We start from the raw sequence: 17868 nt of genomic DNA, 5'->3' as shown, positions 1-17868 counted from the left end.
TTAATGATCTATCACTATGAACTCATCTCCCTTGATCCTCAGAGATAGATTCTGTCATTCCAGCTTTAGACAGAAGAAAGAAAGGGGGCATTTTATGTAAAAGAAAACAACCATTAAGGCTTGGCGGTTATGGTGGCATTGACTCTGTAATCAGACCCTCGTCCAGCCCCACCTGTCTTTGTCGGTATGCCTAACACGCGTGCACACCCCCGTGCACGCACAGGGGACTCACCGGGGCTGTGTGACAGGGATGATGGGCTCCGGCCTCCTCTTGGCCTGGGGCGCCTCCTCCTCTAGAGCAGACATGGCGCCCAAGGAGCCCACCACCGAGATGGCCTGGCCCTGGGCCGACAGACGCCGCTTGATCAGGACGCTCTCTGGCTTCACTGCCTTCTCCTCCTTGGGCTCCTCCTTGCACTGTTTGGTCTGCTCCACACCTGAGGGGGAGGGAGCAAATGGGCTCCAGGAACGCCACACACCTCTGCTCCCCTCCAGGGACCTTCTGTGTGTAAGCCTTGTACACACAAAGCCCAACTCGATCTGCAAAACGTCGTTCTGAAACAGGCACACTTTTTATCCCCACTTTGCATACAACCAAGGCTCAAACTAGATGTGCCGTTTACCGTGGGTGGGGGTAGCAAATGGCACAGCCACGCTGGAACGCTGATGAGCAGCTTCTAAGAGCACTGAATACACCCTAACCTACGACCCAATAATCCCCTCGTTAGTGTATACTCAAGATAAATGAGGGCATGTGTGCACCAAAACGTCTGTATGTAAACCAAACAAAAACAAAAAGACCAACAAACCCCAACCCCAAACAAACCCCCCAAAACCCTTGTACAGCTTCACTCACAATGGTCAAAGACTGGACACAAGCCACAGATCCATCAACAGGGGTGTGGACAAACAGACAATAGCGTGTTTGTGTAAGGAAATACTACTGAGCAACAGTGGTTCACATAACACAGAGAATTCTCAAAAACTTATGCTGAGGGGTGCCTAAGGTGCTCAGTTGGTTAAGCATCTGCCTTCCACTCAGGTCGAGATCCCAGAGTCCTGGGATCAAGCCCCAAATTGGGTTCCCTGCTCAGTGGGGAGCCTGCGTCTCTGCCTCTCCCCCTGCTCATGCACTCATGTGCTCCCCCCGAACTGCTGGTAAAATTAAAAAAAAAAAAAAATCTTAAACAAACAAACAAAAAACACTTATGCTGAGCCAAAGAAGCCAGACTCTCTAGGATCCCATTTATATGAAGTTCAGGACCAGAAAAACCAATCTATAGAGACAGAAATCAGAAAAGTGATTCTCGGGACGCCTGGGTGGCTCAGTTGGTTGGACGACTGCCTTCGGCTCAGGTCATGATCCCGGAGTCCCGGGATCGAGTCCCGCATCGGTCTCCCAGCTCCACGGGGAGTCTGCTTCTCTCTCTGACCTTCTCCTTGCTCATGTTCTCTCTCACTGTCTCTCTCTCAAATAAATAAATAAAATCTTTAAAAAAAAAAAAAAAAAAAAAAAAAAAGAAAAGTGATTCTCTCAGGGGATGGGCTGCCATCAGTGCTGACTGGATAGGGGCAAGAAGGAATGTTCTGGAGGAAATAGTCTATTATCTCCATCTGGGTGGTGGCTATATGAGTGTGTCCAATTTGTGAAAACTCACGAAGATGTACAGTTAAGAGTTGTGTTTCTCTGTACATAGTTTATATCTCCCTAGTACTTTTAACGTAGGAAAACCCAAGTCAGAGAGGTTCAGTAACTTGACCAAGGTCATACTGCTACTGAGTGGCTGAGGCAGTCTGATTCAACTGAGACCTCAAATCCAGGTCCACCGCATTCAAAGTCCAGGGCCTGAAATTACAAAGCACTCAGTGTATCTACGGGACCTATAACCTACCATCTCACGAGAGTTTCATTTGTACCATGGTAGGAGGCACTCTTCCAGGAAGGGGAACCCAGCAGCCACAGTGCCAACCCTTGGCCTGGGTCAGCGCCGCAGGACACTCACCTGGCCCTAGTCCTGCAGCCGTCATCTGTGTGGCCATGAGCCGAGCCAGGTGCTTGATCTGGGCTTCAGTGCCTGCTGACTCCACTGGGGTATAGATGGCTTGGAAAGAGGCGGGCATGGCCTCAGGCAGATACACCATGCTGATGAGGACCTGCAAGATGGCCAGGAGAGGAGTCAGCCCTTCCTTACTCACAAACTCAACAAGCCTCTGTTCCACGCCCAGGCCAAGGCTGGGGACAGGGCAGTGACTCAGAGAGCCCTGGGCCTGCTGCCATGGGGCTCAGACTCCTGGGGAAGTCAGAGAGAACGAACAGTGGTGCAGTGCGGTGCACGAGACCGGGAAATAAACGGGGCAGGAGACAGGTCAGGAGGGCGCTGCTCTGGCTCCCTAGGAAGTAGCAGCCAGGCTGAGAACTGAGAGGATGGCCAGTGTCAGGCTGACACAGGGGGAGCGGGGTATGGATTCCAGGCAGAGGAGCAGCACGGAGGAAGGCTGAGCAGCAGAAGAACCATGCCCAGAAAGCCTAAGTTCAGTGAAGGATGTCCTATGAACCAGAAACAGGCTAAAAAAATAAATAAATAAAAATAAAAATCGGTATTTTAATAAGAACTCATCCAGTTTTGTCAGGAATTGGTAACAAAAAGTCATCTCCAACTCCCTACACGCTTAGATGTTTAAATATATATATGAAATAAGGAAATAATTAGAACAGAGAGAGAATGAAATCACTACAAATCAAAATGTGTGGGATGCTACTAAAATGGTTCTTACGCAAAAAATCAGATTCTTAAATGCTTACATTGGAAAAGACTGCTGAAAACTACTAAGTGAAACATTTAACATAAAATGCTAGGGTGGGGGGCGCCTGGGTGGCTCAGTGGGTTGGGCCGCTGCCTTCGGCTCGGGTCGTGATCTCAGGGTCCTGGGATCGAGTCCCGCATCGGGCTCTCTGCTCAGCAGGGAGCCTGCTTCCCTCTCTCTCTCTCTCTGCCCGCCTCTCCATCTACTTGTGATTTCTCTCTGTCAAATGAATAAATAAAATCTTAAAAAAAAAAAAAAATGCTAGGGTGGGGGCACCTGGGTGGCTCAGTGGGTTAAGCCGCTGCCTTCGGCTCAGGTCATGATCTCAGGGTCCTGGGATCGAGTCCCACATCGGGCTCTCTGCTCAGCAGGGAGCCTGCTTCCTCCTCTCTCTCTCTGCCTACTTGTGATCTCTCTCTGTCAAATAAATAAATAAAATCTTAAAAAAAAAATAAAATGCTAGGGTAAAATATTCAAAGAAAGCAGCAGGGAAGAATAAAGACAACAGGGGCGCCTGGGTGGCTCAATGGGTTAAAGCCTCTGCCTTCGGCTCAGCTCATGATCTCAGGGTCCTGGGATTGAGCCCCATGTCGGGCTCTCTGCTCGGCGGGGACCCTGCTTCCTCCTCTCTCTCTATCTGTCTACTTGAGATCTCTGCCTATCAAATAAATAAATAAGATCTTTAAAAAAAAAAAAAGGATAAAGACAACAGAAATAAAACGGAAAAGGTGGGGCGCCTGGGTGGCTCAGTCGGTAGAGCCTTCAGCTTGGGTCATGATCCCAGGGTCCTGGGATTGAGTCTCACATTGGGCTGCCTGTTCAGCAGGGAACCTGCTTCTCCCTCTCCCTCTGTCTCTCCCCATGCTTGTGCTCTCTCTCTCTGTCAAACAGATAAATAAAATCTTAAGAAAACAATAACAGAAAAGGTTATAAAAGAGTACCAATGAAACTTCGGAGCCAGTCCTTTGGAATGACCATAACCAAACAAATGGATGGTGAGACTGAACAACAAAAAAAGGAGTGAAGGACCCAATGCTTGAGACAAAAAAGCTGCACATTACTATGCAGACAGCAGGTATTATAAAGATAAAAAAGAATCCTGTGAAAAACTTTAGGCCAATAATTTGAAGATGTGAAGAGGACAGACCAGGTACAGTGAGTTAATGGAAGCCCCAGACAGAGCCTCAGCAAGCTGCATTCATTCAGACTGGTTCTGGAAGGAAACAAAGAGACATGGCAGGGCTGGAGCAGGAAAGCTTCACAAGCTATACTTCTGGCCATAGCAAGGGGAATGGAAGCCAAAGCCAGGGCGCAGACAGGCAGAGGAAGGGCCGGGCGGGGGCTAGGGGAGACGGAGAAGGCCTGGCAGGGAGGCAAAGAGCTTAACTCCAGGTCTGCGGGTCGCGAACCAGGAGGCAGGCGTGCCAAGAACACAGGACACTGACAGCCTGCAGAGGAGCACGGGGAGAAATTCCACAGGTTTATTCTGACATAATGAATGAGTCTGCAGTGCCTGCGGAACTTCCAAGGGGAGAACAATGCGAGAGGCAGACACGTTTCCAAGCCTGGAGCTCACCAAAGAGATCTGAGTGGGACAGAAAACTCCCTCTCGCTACCCTTGTGACAAAAACCCAACTTCCTTCTCCCAAGAACTAAGCCCCGTGGAGCCTCTAGGCAGAGAGAAGACCGATGGTGAGCAGGGGAAGAGGCACTGTCATAAGCACCCAATGGAAAGGCCTGGGCACTGCTACAGCCTGAGGACCGATGGGAGATACCCCCGCCACCCACACCATCAGCTGGAGCCAGTGGTTCTTTCACTGTAGAGCAGGATTATCTTTGAGAATCTAAGGAAAAAGGGGGCCATCTCACCCCACCCATGCTAATCCCACATCACTTAGCAAGTAAGTTGTGCGGTCTGCTCTCCAGTTACCCTTCCCTCCCTTCAAAGGAGAGGAGAGGGGTGGGGTTTGGACAGGGACTCAGACTATCCAAAGAGGGATGGTTCAGGGGTTGGTGACAAGGGATCTCCTAAAGGAGTAAAGATCAGAGAAAAGGTCCATCCAAGATAGAGAGGGCCCACTGGACCACACCATCCCAACACCGAGACCGGAGTGGTGTGCTGGAACTAATACCATCTGGAAGAGGTGGGCAGTGTGGAGTGAAGGGTAGGAAAAGGACGGGAAACCCTTCCTTCTTGCCCTGTGGGAAAGAAGGCCGCATTCATCCTCACCAGATTGGCCACATTGTCAGGTGTCAGCAAGGGCTGCAGGAACTCAGCTGTGATGTCTGTGTCTGACTGGCCTGAGATTTGGGCTGAAGCCTTAGAGGTTCCTGACGGGCCTGGCTCCAAGTCCTTGTCCTCATCATCTTCCCCCAGGTTGGGCTCTGAGAGAGGAAAGGAGACAAGATGCTGGTGTCAGAGTGAACAACAGGCCCTCCCCCTCCCAGGGAGCCCAGCGGGGTCCCTGCATCCAGGCGGCCCTAGCAAGCAGCAGAGTGCAGCGGGCAAAGAGCTGGGCCACAGCCGTGCTTTGCCATCAAAGCACCACGTGACCTTGGGGAAAAGACCTGCCTCTGTCCGTGCCCTGTTCTCCTCATCTATGAAATGGGAATAAGCCACACCAGCCTGGCTGATGACACGAAAATCCAAGAAGGTGAAAAGATTAACTAGTCATTTCCCTGAGCTTTATTGTTTAAAAACCTCTATCTCTGAAATAGGCTCAACCTCACCAAGAATCACGAAACATAAAGACAACCTAATAAGATAGTCTTTTTGCCTACATGATTGACAAAAAAATAAAAAGGCTGGTAGCGGCAGCTGTTAGTAGGGGTATGGACTGTGCAGATGTGAACTGGTATGGCCTTCTAGAAGGGCAATTTGACTGTACTGCCAACTTTTAAATGTATGCACCTTTTGACTCAGCAAATCTACTTCTAGATATTGAGCCTAAACACTTAACTCATATAAATGTATAGTGAAGATACAAAGCACAGAGAAAAACCTTCATGTACAAAGATGTTCCCTGAAGCCAGATTTTTTTTTTTGAAGCTGGAATATTTAATAGGGTGATGATTTAAGTAGATGATGGCAGAATATGGTGCAATGTAATAGGGTTTTTTTTTTCTGTTTTTAAGTAGGCTCCAGGCCCAGTGTGGGGCTTGGACTCATGACTTCATGATCAAGAATCTCATCCTCAACGGACTGAACCAGCCAGGCACCCCTGCTATTCAGTCTCTTAAAAAAGTTTGCAGCACACGTAACAGAAAGCTGACACTCTGCATTAACCAAGAGCAAGGGCACACACGTCAGCTACGAAAGGCTGAACAGAACGGACACTTCACAGACACGCAAATGGCTAATAAATGTAAAATGACACACACACAGCCCGACTGCAACATGTGCAAGAAAGCGAATCTAAACCAGGGATACCATTTATACCCAAAGGGTTTATGGAGCACCCAGGGCTAGGAAGAGTGGGTAATGGGCATTCACATAACACATGGTGGTGCAGGTTCTTGGGAAAACAGTTTGGCAACAGCTATCAAGAATGTCCATGCATGGGTGCCTGGGTGGCTCAGTGGGTTAAGCTGCTGCCTTTGGCTCAGGTCATGATCTCAGGGTCCTGGATCAAGCCCCACATCGGGCTCTCTACTCAAGAGGGCGCCTGCTTCCCCACCCCCCCCACCACACCTGCCTCTGCCACTTGTGCTGTCAAATAAATAAATAAAATCTTAAAAAAAAAAAAAAAGTCCATGCATACAGTAGCAATGAGCACATTCAGCACTCAGATCTTGGCTTTTGAAACTACTGCCTGCTTAAAAGAAACCAGGGCTCCTTAGAAGAAAAGGCTGCTCTCAAGGCTGGGGTAAGGAAAGTACAAGGGGGGCGGTGTGCCTGGGTGGCTCAATGGGTTGAAGCCTCTGCCTTTGGCTCAGGTCATGATCCCATAGTCCTGGGATTGAGCCCCAAATCGGGCTCTCTGCTCAGCGGGGAGCCTGCTTCCTCCTCTGTCTCTGCCTGCCTCTCTGCCTACTTGTGATCTCTGTCAAATAAATAAATAAAATCTTTAAAAAAAAAAAAAAAAAGGAAAGTACAAGGGGAGTCCAGAACATCATGTTGTGCCAGAAAGTAAGAACTGCTCAGAACAACTTGCGGGACACACCAAGGGGTCATCAGAGCCAGCTCAAAGGCTTCCCTGGCTCAATACGAGGCAGTGTGAGGCACAAAATGAGTACCGAGAGTAATGGATCACAGTCTGGAGAGTAAGTGAGAATCCACGAGCACAGAGGATAATGAAGTAGGGAGAAAGCTCTTCCTAACAGAATGCCGACTGATAAACACAGAAGGAAAGCTTCTCATAATCATTAGAGCGATAGCACATGTTAAAATCACTGGGTCAGGGGCGCCTGGGTGGCTCAGTGGGTTAAGGCCTCTGCCTTCGGCTCAGGTCGTGATCCCAGGGTCCTGGGATCGAGCCCCGCGTCAGGCTGTCTGCTCCGCGGAGAGCCTGCTTCCTCCTCTCTCTCTCTCTCTGCCTGCCTCTCTGCCTACTTGTGATCTCTGTCAAATAAATAAATAAAATCTTAAAAAAAAAAAAAAGAAATCACTGGGTCAAACTGTGAAGGGGAACAGGTAGTTTTACACAGTACCAGTGTCTTCCTCAACTTAGGATTTACAATGGGGAAAAGTGCACTTATACTAGAGAAACCTGGGAGGCACTATTTCAACCAACTGATCCACGCTCCCATCACCAGTAAGGGGACAAATAGGTATCATGTGCCTCCTGACACCCCACGGAGACAGTCAAAGCATCAACTCTGCAGTGTCCCTCCCCCAAGTGCAGAACCTAGATGCAGTCAGGAGGCCACAGCAGACGAGCCCAAAGAGAGGGACATTTGACCCAAAGGTGGTCCTGGGCTCTTCACAACAGCAAGGTCACGAGGCAGAGGAAGGTTGTGGGATGAATTAGGGAGGCTAAGGAGGTGCAACGTGTGAGGGGATGTAGGCGCTTTCTGGTGACTTGTCTGAATGTCCAAAGTTACTTCAGAATAAAAAGTTTGAGGATACAGTAAAACTGGCGAGCAAAAAAACAGCTTTAAATGCACCAATCCCTTTACTAGGAAACTTTCTAGTAGTGGACAGGCACTCAAGACTCTCATACTATAGCAATCTCTACACTTAAAAAAAAAGGGGCGGGGGAACACAAATGTCCATCACCAGGAGGAGTGGTTAAAGCGATCCACAAGCACTAGAGACTATAATACCACCGTTAAAAGGATGCAGCAGAGGGGTGCCTGGGTGGCCTAGCTGTTGTCATCTCCGGGTTGTGAGATCAGGCCTTGCATCTGGCTCTGCACTCAGTGGGGAGTCTGCCTGAGGATTCTCTCTCTCTCTCTCTGTCTCCTCCTGCCCCTCCCCCAGCCCTGCACCAGCCCTGTCTCTAAAATAAATAAATACATAAATAAATTACTTTAGAAAGAAAATCCAATTATAAAGGAAACAAAGGAAATGAGAACTCAGGTATTTCTGAAAGAAAACATAAGGGTTAATACTTAGGGAGTGGTTATTTTGGGGACAGGAATAAGAGGGAGACTTCATTCCATTCCTTTCTGCACGATTCAAGTAATTCATAATTACATGTGCATCACACATTTCAATAATTCTGATCTCATCTGCTATGTCATATCCTTACACTGTAATTTGCAATATACTATTAACTAATACAAATGAAACTCATAGTTAAATGTAAGTGAATGGGGCCATTCCTTGCCACCGCCTCTGGCAAGGCCTGGCCCAGCCCCTCAGCTCACCCAGCTTCATCTTCTTGAGCGTGGAATCAGAGTCGTCTCGGGGCCGCTTGCGGGCGTCCTTGCCGCTGGGCATGTTGCGGGCGATCTCGGCCTGGGGCGTGCCCAGGTCCACTAGCAGGGTGGTGATCTGGGCCTGAAACTCCAGGGAGGCTGGGTGCTTCAGGACACTCAGCAGGTGCAGCTTGAGGTTCTTGCGCACACTGCTCACCTGAGATTTAGCCAGCGTCGGGGGCAGGTTGGCTGTGAGGAAAGAAGTGGAAGCTTTGTTCTGTGCACACAGCCCACGGGGCCCTGCTCATCTCACTGCCCAAGCCCCAGTGAGAGGGGTGGCTGCAGGCACCTCCTAGAAAAGTTCCTTTGCTCTCGGATCTACTGTGTACAAGCTGATGCTTAAAACCCTCAAGAGGCTTCCATCAGGATTAATCAACCTTAAAACAAAGAGGAGGCTCACCCTTCTTTTTATTAAACATAAAGGCTCATCACCCCCCAGTCTGGAATTTCCAGTGTGCGTCCCCTGGGGAAAGCTATCATCACCATCCTCACCTCCACAATCCCCCCAACTGATCCCCCCAACAGTGCGCCTTGCTGGTCCTGCCACCAGAATGACTGTCCCATATCTAACAGTCACCTTGATGAACAAGGCTTCCCTGTTCCACAGAGAAAGAGGATGCCTGTAATTTTGCCTGCCCAGGATCCTTCCCTCCTTCCTCAGCCAACAATGCTCCCATTTTCCTTTGAGGGAACCACCCCGGCTCCATTCTCAGTCCAAGTGGGCAACAGACTCAGGCCAGTCAGAACAATGCAATCCCATGGCCACTGTGATTGGTCCAGAGAGAGGCTAACAATGTCTTCTCAGCCAATCAGGAACAATGGGCATCAGTCTTTGGACTTTTGCTGGAATGATGGGGAAGCAAACACTCTGTCCCCTGGGGTTTCCTAGTGGACAGAATGGAAGCCTGGGGCCATCAGGGGCCATCTTTGCTATCTCAAGGAAAGAGACACAGAACAAAAAAGCCAACAAGGAGGAATTAAGAGCCAAGAAATGGAGACAGATCCACAATCTGTTCGTATTCACACCTCAAGCCTGGACACTTCAGTTTTCACACATGTACAAAAGTAGAGAAAAGACTGTTACAAATCACCAGGTACCCAACACTTTCCTTCCTGCTTTTTTTGTTGTTGGAATGTTGGAGGGGGGAAGGCTGGAATATCTTAAAGTATTCCACAGACATCATGTCATTTCATCCACACATACCTTCATATTAAAGTCAGCTTTGAAACAGCTGTCACACGCAACCAAAAGATTCCTGTCTAATCCAGAGAATGCTTCTGGTGTCCAGACCTACTAAATGGATGAATCCCTCATGGACCCACTATCAGGCTCACATTTTCTCAGGACAGAGCAGACTGGCCAGTGGAGAGCGGGAGGGGAGGGGACCAACCTACCATGCAGGGTTTCATAGGCCTGGATCACCTCTGACATGAACATGGGCCTCTGGCGGGCGATGTTGGCAAGGGAGCCCAGCGCTGTGGTCAGGTTGATGGAGGAGATGGCGGGGTGCACCATGAACTTGAGCAGCTGCTCCAAGGCTGCCTTGCCTTCTTCCCACAGCACATCTAATGAGGGAGAGAAGAGTACCAGTTAGCAGGGGCCTTTCTCCCTGGCCTCTGCAAAGAGTAGCCTTTGGCGCCAAAAGGAGAAAGATTCTTACACATGATGGCTCAGAAGCGCTGAAAAAAACCCAGAAAATTTAGTGGTTGAGGAATCCTATGAGGCAGACTATTAATGAGTATAAAAATTTAGGGGCACCTGGCTGGTTCAGTCAGTAGAACATGCAACTCTTAATCTCAGAGTCATGAATTCAAGTCCCACATTGGGTGTGGAGCTTACTTAAGGGAAAAAAAAAAGGAACAAAAAATTAGAGATGATGCTCAGAGCATGAGATTCCAGCAGTGAACGACTAGAAATGATTTTAAATATCCAACTATAGGAATCTGATGATGTGTGCGACATTGAGATAAAACTTTAACTATGTAAAAATGTGTATGTACACACAGACAAAGCACTCAGTCCTTTGTACTACCACTCTCTGTGATCTGGTCCCCCAAAGTTAACCTTTAATAACTTTGGTGGATATCTTCCTTGACACTTTCTATGAAAAAATACACTGGAGGGGGTGTCTGGGTGGCTCAGTCATTTAAGCATCTGCCTTCAGCTCAGGTCATGATCCTGGGGTCATATATATATATAAAATGGGGTTATATATATATATAAAATGTCCATTTCTGAGGAAGAAAGGTCTGGAAAGAAACATACTCTTAGTAATATTTATCTCTGGGAAGCAGAACTGGGGAGTGGTATTTTCTCTTTATACCCCTCTGTTGTGTTTTGCTTGATACCTCACTAGTGTACATGAACCATACTTATAATTTGCAATTGAGAAAACAGTTAAGGGGTGTCTGGGTGACTCCTGATTTTGGCTTGGGTCATGATCTCGGGGTCGTGAGACTGAGCCCTGCCCTAGGCTCCACGCTGGGTGTGGAGCCTGCCTAAGATTCTCTTTCTCCCTCTTCTCTCTGTGCACCCCTACTTGCACATGCTCTAAATAAATAAATAAATAAATAAATAAATATTTTAGGGGGGGGGGCACCTGGGTGGCTCAGGTTTTTGTTTTTTTTTTTTTTTTTTAAAGATTTCATTTATTTATTTGACAGAGAGAGACCACAAGTAGGCAGAGAGGCAAGCAGAGAGAGAGAGAGAGAGAGGAGGAAGCAGGCTCCCTGTCGGGCAGAATCCCTGATGTGGGATTCGATCCCAGGACCCTGAGTTCATGACCTGAGCTGAAGGCAGAGGCTTAACCCACTGAGCCACCCAGGTGCCTGGTGGCTCAGTTCTTAAGTGTCCAACTCTTGGTTTTGGCTGGGGTCTTGATCTCATGGGTCATGAGACTGAGTCCCGCTGTGGGCTCTGCTCAGTGAGGAGTTGAAGATTCTCTCCCTCTGCCCCTCCTCCCACTCATGCTCTCTCTCTCAAATAGAGAAATAAATCTTGAAAAAAAAAAAAACAAAAAAACCCACTTAAAACTAGCTACCATTTACTGAGTGCTCATATCCTCATGGAACCTCTCGACAAAGCCATGAAAGGGGTACTACTACAGCTCCACTTTACAAAAAAAGAAATGAAGCTCAGAGAGAAGTAATTTGCCCAAGTTCACATTTTAAGTGGTGAAGCTGGGATTGGATCCTGTCATTAAAGTTCTTAACCAATGTCTTTTTTTTTTTTAAGAGATTTTATTTATTTGATTAAAAAAAAAAGTGTGTGTGTGGGCACGCACACATCTAGGGCAGGAGTAGAGGAGTAGAGAGGGAGGAGAGGAAAGACTCTCAAGCTGATTCTGCTCAGCACAAAACCTGATCAGCTCGATCCCTGACCCTAAGATCATGACCTGAGCCAAAACCAAGAGCCAGATGCTCAATCGACTGAGCCACCCAGGTGCCCCTCTTAATCAACGTCTTACACTGTCTCCAGAAATGAAAAACTGAGAAAAAAAGAGGGAGGAAGGGAGTCTGTGTAGTTTGTGACTGACAGATGGGACGAGCTGATGGATACTCACTGTACTGGATATATGGGTGGTCACGAGGGATGCGGTCTAAGCTGATGTCATGCTCCTGGCGTCGGGGCACCTCCGAGTCAGCCATGCGGGGTGACAAGGTGACAATGAGACCCTCCACAAACTTGATGGCGTGGGTGCGGATGCCGTCATTGTCAGAATCCAGCAGCAGAATGATGTCCGCAGCCATGGCAGACACCATGTCCCAGCAGGCCTCTTGGAGCTCACTGATGACTCGTGACTTTACCATCCACTGTGAGGGGCCAGGGAGGAATGGAGACAGAGAAAGGGACAAGACATCGATTGCCAACTCCATCACTACCCAGAGACCCATGAAGATGATGAATAAATTCATTTGGGAAATGTACTGAGCTACAGTTCTGCCCCAGGCCCCGTGGGAGATGATACTGGAGATAAGACCCAGGTCAGGTTCTGCCTTCATGAGGTTCACAGACAACGACAACCCAGAGTGAAAAGGCTCAAATCTTAAGACAAAGGAGTAAAAATGCTGCCCGCACAACATGGTGGCCAAGAGTAAATGGATTCATTTATTTCATTAATGCTAATGAACACCTCACCAGTGCATGCTTTTCCTTATAGCACTGACCTTGGTGCCAAATGAAAATTTTTGTGATTCTTTGATAAGCATCTATCTCCCTCACTGGGCCATGAGCACCTTAAAGGCAGGACCCAACCCATCTGTGTCACAGAGAAAGTACTCAGGGAATGTTTGTGCAGCACCTGAGTGTTTGGATGGATGGATGGATGGCAACTCCCTGTTAGGAAATTAGAACCCTCGTCGCCTGTTCCTGAAGATCAATAGCATGTCTTGCCCATAAAGAGTCTATCTGTCCCTGGTTTAACTGACCTGCCCCTGTGTCCCAAAGAAGCTGTAAATGAGACCTGTGAGATCAGGATGACCCCGGGTGGGAGGGAGCACCTACCTGCAGGGCCACCTTGTAGAGCTGGGTCATGGTGAGGATGGCCTTCTTCACCACATTCACATTCTCGTCCCTCAAGAGCATGTTGAGGTTCGCAATCAGTTTCAGCAGTAACTCAATGTCTCGTTTGCTGGGGGGATAAAGAAAAAAGGTCAAGGTCATGGTCAGGGTGTGGTCTTGGGGTATGTGAGGGAAGCCTAGGGTCCATGAGGAAAGGGAAATCAAGGTCAGTTGTTGCCAGGAGACTGAGGGTGGCAAAGTCAGGGACTGCATCTGTCTTGTTTGTCAACATGTCCGGAAACCAAGAACATTGCTTGGCACCTTTGGATATAGCCACCCATTCTGGGTTAGCCCTGCAATGCCCACTCTTTCACTCTTTCACCCAGCTGTTCCCAGGGGAAGAGCTGAGCTGTTCCCAGGGGCAGCACAGCCAGACAACTGTGGGAATCTGGACAAGCCAACTGTCTCATTTAGGATAGTACTTCCCTCATAGCTTGTTGTGAACACAGCAATACTTGTAAAGTACTTAGTACGGTATAAAAAGCATTCAGAAACAAAAATTCTTTATTATTTTCCGGCACTTTGTTTTATGAAATCCCCAGTTTTGTTCACTCATTTGTTTATCTCAGTCTGAGGGCTCTGAAAGCGGGGGACCCTTTCTGGTCATACAAGCAGAGTCTTGTTTTTTTGTTGAAGAATGAAATATGTGTTTGATGAATTAAAAAAATTCAAGAAGGCCACACCTAGACCTCAGATCATGAATATAATTTTTACAACATTCTATAATCTGAAGTTAAATATTAAGCTAATCAGCCAAAAAATACGGAACTTGGGGCACCTGGATGGCTCAGTTCGTTAAGCGGCCAACTCTTGATTTCGGCTCAGATCACGATCTTGGGGTCACGGGATTGAGCCCCGACTTAGGCTCTGTGCTCAGGAAGAAGTCTGTTTGAGATTCTCTCTCTCTCCCCTGCCCCCCAACCCAGCTCACGTGCATGCGTGCTCTAATAAATAAATCTTAAAGAAAAAATGAAACTCAACTGCCAGCTATGTGAAATCAGAAGCAGTATCTGTATTTAGTCACTGCTCAATTCCTATAGCCAAGACACAAATGCCTGGCACATACCTGTTGAATGCATATTGAAATTTACCACAAATTCTCCCAGTAAAAAGTGAAGATTATGAATTTGGGCAACGGCGTTACAGATATGGGTTAAATCTGCAGCCCTGCCACATACTGGCCGTGTGGCCTTAAGAAACTCACTTCACCTCTCTGAGTCACAGTTTTGTCTTCCTATAAATGGGCCACAAAACTAATCCATGGTGTTATTTTTGAAGATCGAAGTACATAACAAATTAGGTAAAGCATTTAGTACAATGCCCGACAAAGAGAAAACAGTCACTAATTAGGGGCTATTTCATTTCCTCTGAGTCACAAAGCATCCAATAATTGCTGAATGAACAAATGACTCAGCCTGAACAAATCACTTCATCATTCTGAGCCTCAGTTTCCCTTTCCTTAAAAGGCAGATAACAAAGCCTCCATTCCCAAGGCCGCTGTGAAGGTTACAGGTGAAGAGAGAGGAGGGGACTTAACAGAGCAGAGCACATGGCAGAGTAAGCTTCCCACATGGTCACTCCTCCAGTTATTCTTGTTCAACAAATACGTATTCAGTGCTTCCTCTGTGCCAACACTGTCCTGGACATGGGGATACAGCAGTCCACCATACAGAGAAGGCCTGCCCTCGTGGAGCTGACATTTTTGAGGGGAAGAGAGACAGTGCAGAGGGGGTGCCAGTGGTGGGGGGCTGCACTAGCAGGGCCAGGAGAGGCCGGCTGAGGAAGACCAGAGAGAAGTAAAGGAGCGAGGGGTGGGGGGGCTCCCTGGGGATGAGAATCCCTTGCAGGCACAGCAAGCTGAAAGAATAGTAGGTTTTGAGAATAGGGAGGCTGGAGGGTGTCAATAAAGATCAGGGAAGGTTGGGGCGCCTGGGTGGCTCAGTGGGTTAAGCAGCTGCCTTCGGCTCAGGTCATGATCTCAGGGTCCTGGGATAGAGTCCCACATCGGGCTCTCTGCTCAGCAGGGGGCCTGCTTCCCTTCCTCTCTCTGTGATCTCTTCCTTTCCTCTCTCCTACTGTGATCTCTCTCTGTCAAATAAATAAATAAAATATTAAAAAAAAAAAAAAAAAAGATCAGGGAAGGCACCAGGGAAGATGGGATAAAGGGGAGGAGTGTGGGTTTCTATCTAAGTGAGCCAGTGGGCCAGTGGAGTTCTGAGAGCAGGTGAGCACCGAGAGCTGGTTTACGTTTTAGCAGGATCACTCTGGCTACTGTGTGAGAGGAAGCAGGGCACGGGTCTGGTACTTCCTTTGGGGAGGTTAAAAATGTGTTGGAACTAGATGGGTGAATGTGCTAAATGTCAGTGAATTTTTTACCTAAAAATAGTTAATTTTATAGTATGTGAATTTACTTCAATTAAACAGAAGAGAGGGAGGGAAAGCAGAAGAACCAGACAGAAGGCCACTGGAGCCACCTAGGTGGGAGGTAATGGTGACTTGGAGCAGCCTAATAGCCAAAGAAGTGGTTGAAAAATGCCCAGATGCTATTCAGATTTTGAAGGCAGAGCTGAGAGTCCTTACTGATGATGTAGACGTGAAGTGTAGGAGAAGTAGAGCCATCATGAATGACTCCACGACTCTGACCTTATTAAGTATTTGCTGAGGAATCAGTGTGCATGGCAGGGAAAAATGGGCCCGAGAAGCAGAGAGAAGGGCCAGGCGGGGAGCGGAAGAGGCTATCTCCACCGGGGTGCTCCCAGGGGCTCCCTGCGCCACCCCGTACCATGCCTCCTCGATGAAGCCAATGACAAATTTGCGCACTTCGATCGACTTGTCCGCTTGGAAAGCGATGATCTCCTGCCAACATCAAGAAGGTGGTCAGGGCCGTACCAGGATCCATCCCCTTAACCCTATACCCACACCCTTTCTCTCCCACGGGTCACTCACATCCAGGAAGTTGTCTAGTAGTGTAGGATCTTTGTTGATGATCAGTTCTTGGACCTAGAAGGACACTGGGGATGAGGAGGAGGGCCATACATATAAAAGCAGGCTCCAATCAGTTCAGACAGGAGCGTATAAGAGAAACAGCGTGGAGACAGGCAGCAGATAAACTCAGTTCAATCCTGGCTCTGCCACTCCCAACCATGGCCTGGGCAAGTGGATTCCCCCAAATTTGTTTGCTCTTCTACAAAAGGAGGATCTTAAACACCAACTCATAGGGCTCTTGTGAAGCTTTAATAAGAAGATCCTATAAGGAGGCATAAGGTCCTGGTCAGTAGGAAGCACAAGGCACATGATGGAGGCTAAGGAAGAGGGGAATGCTGCCGGAATTCCTTCCGGAGGCTCATCCATCAACTCTCTCCACTCTCCTTCTGTTTCTACTCCCCAATCACACTGCCACAATTCATCAGGCATTTCATGACAGTGAGAACCTATTTCCTGATGTCCTTGGACTTGCCAGGTTCTTTGGAATAAGCCCTTCCCACAGACATTTTCACAGAAGCCCAGTGCCAGCAGTGGTCTGACTCGCACTGCTAAGAGGCTGAGTCAGCCATCCAAGGCTACACGCTGTACACACGGAGCAAGCAGCAGAACTAAGGTTCTCACCCACACAACCTGACCCCCTCCAACCCTGAACTTTATTTACCTGCCTCCCAGTCTTAACTACACCCGGCCCCTCCCCTCCAATTCTTCCTGTCTTCTTTTGCCTTTGTGTAATCTATTGTGCCCTCCACTTCACTTGAGACACCCTCCCTCTCTCACTTAACCTGTTTCTCTCCTCATCCTCCAGATCTCCACTTCCAGGTGCCCTCTTCTGGAAAGCCCTCCCAGACTTCCCACCCACAGGCCGGGTCAGCAGGCCCCTCAAGGCTCCTCAGCAAGCTGGGTTCCTCCAACCCACCCTGCCTTGCCCACTCTGTTTCCACTGTCTGGTGGCCTATACGTCTTCCCCGCTAAACAGGAACCTGGCAGAGAGGAAATACAAGGATGAAGAGCGGAGGATTTGGATCTGGAATCCAGCATGCCAAGTCCCAGTTCAGCCAGCTCCTAGCAGACTGACCTGAGGCTCATTATTTTAAGTTCTGAAACTCCGCTTCTTTCTGTAGAAACTGGGGACCAAATTACCCAGAGCTTTTGTGAGAATTAAAAGAGAGCATGCCTGTACAGCACTGGGCACCACAGCAAGCATATCCTAAATGCCTAAATGGGGACACTGGTGTCAGACCAGTATCTTCTTTTTCACGTTCCCAGCCCCTCCCCTTGTGCTGCTTAGCCCGGCATCACCCCAGCCCCTCACCTGCTTGAGTACTGTGATCTTTGAATCATTGGTGATTAGTGCTGCCTGGTTCAAGAGATCCACCACCTGGAAGGAGGAGGAGAGGCAGGGGATGGTGCTAGCTTTACCAGCCCAGCCCCTTTGGTACTCCCTGGGCTCCGCACCTGGGGGTGGACTGCCCTAAAGACAGGGGCTGTGCCTCCCCATTCTAAGCCCTTCCCTCCATGCTCACTCTCTCTGAGGTGGTCATGCCATCGATGCCTGGCCCCTCCTCTTGTGTGAAGAACTGTGATGCCACACTCCGCCTAGTGACACTGTCGCCACTGCTGCCTGCCATGGCTGCTGTCCGGTACTTCCTGGAGAA

At 48.5% G+C, this 17868-nt stretch overlaps 1 protein-coding gene across 2 annotated transcripts in view; it reads right to left on the bottom strand.

Annotated features, from left to right (window-relative positions):
* SYMPK (symplekin scaffold protein) overlaps positions 1-17868 on the bottom strand; it is a 37496-nt gene that overhangs the window by 15128 nt on the left and 4500 nt on the right. Inside the window, exons 2-12 of one of the 2 annotated variants that reach the window (XM_004767551.3) lie at positions 17737-17860; positions 17526-17591; positions 16175-16228; positions 16011-16084; positions 13172-13298; positions 12231-12480; positions 10063-10233; positions 8617-8856; positions 5036-5190; positions 2004-2154; positions 233-437 (exon numbers count right to left, since the gene is read on the bottom strand). In XM_004767551.3, the coding sequence (XP_004767608.1) occupies positions 233-437; positions 2004-2154; positions 5036-5190; positions 8617-8856; positions 10063-10233; positions 12231-12480; positions 13172-13298; positions 16011-16084; positions 16175-16228; positions 17526-17591; positions 17737-17841 (1598 nt within the window). In that variant the 5' untranslated portion in view covers positions 17842-17860. Of the gene's footprint in view, positions 1-232; positions 438-2003; positions 2155-5035; positions 5191-8616; positions 8857-10062; positions 10234-12230; positions 12481-13171; positions 13299-16010; positions 16085-16174; positions 16240-17525; positions 17592-17736; positions 17861-17868 lie in introns of those variants that run through there. The other variant, XM_013064006.2, reaches the window with a different exon arrangement.

This window comes from Mustela putorius, unplaced genomic scaffold (assembly GCF_011764305.1).
Source record: "Mustela putorius furo isolate JIRA1106 unplaced genomic scaffold, ASM1176430v1.1 tig00000196_pilon_pilon_pilon, whole genome shotgun sequence".
Lineage (NCBI taxonomy): Eukaryota > Metazoa > Chordata > Mammalia > Carnivora > Mustelidae > Mustela > Mustela putorius.
The sequence above is the reverse complement of the archived record's forward strand: the minus strand, read 5'-3'. Positions and strand labels throughout refer to the sequence as shown.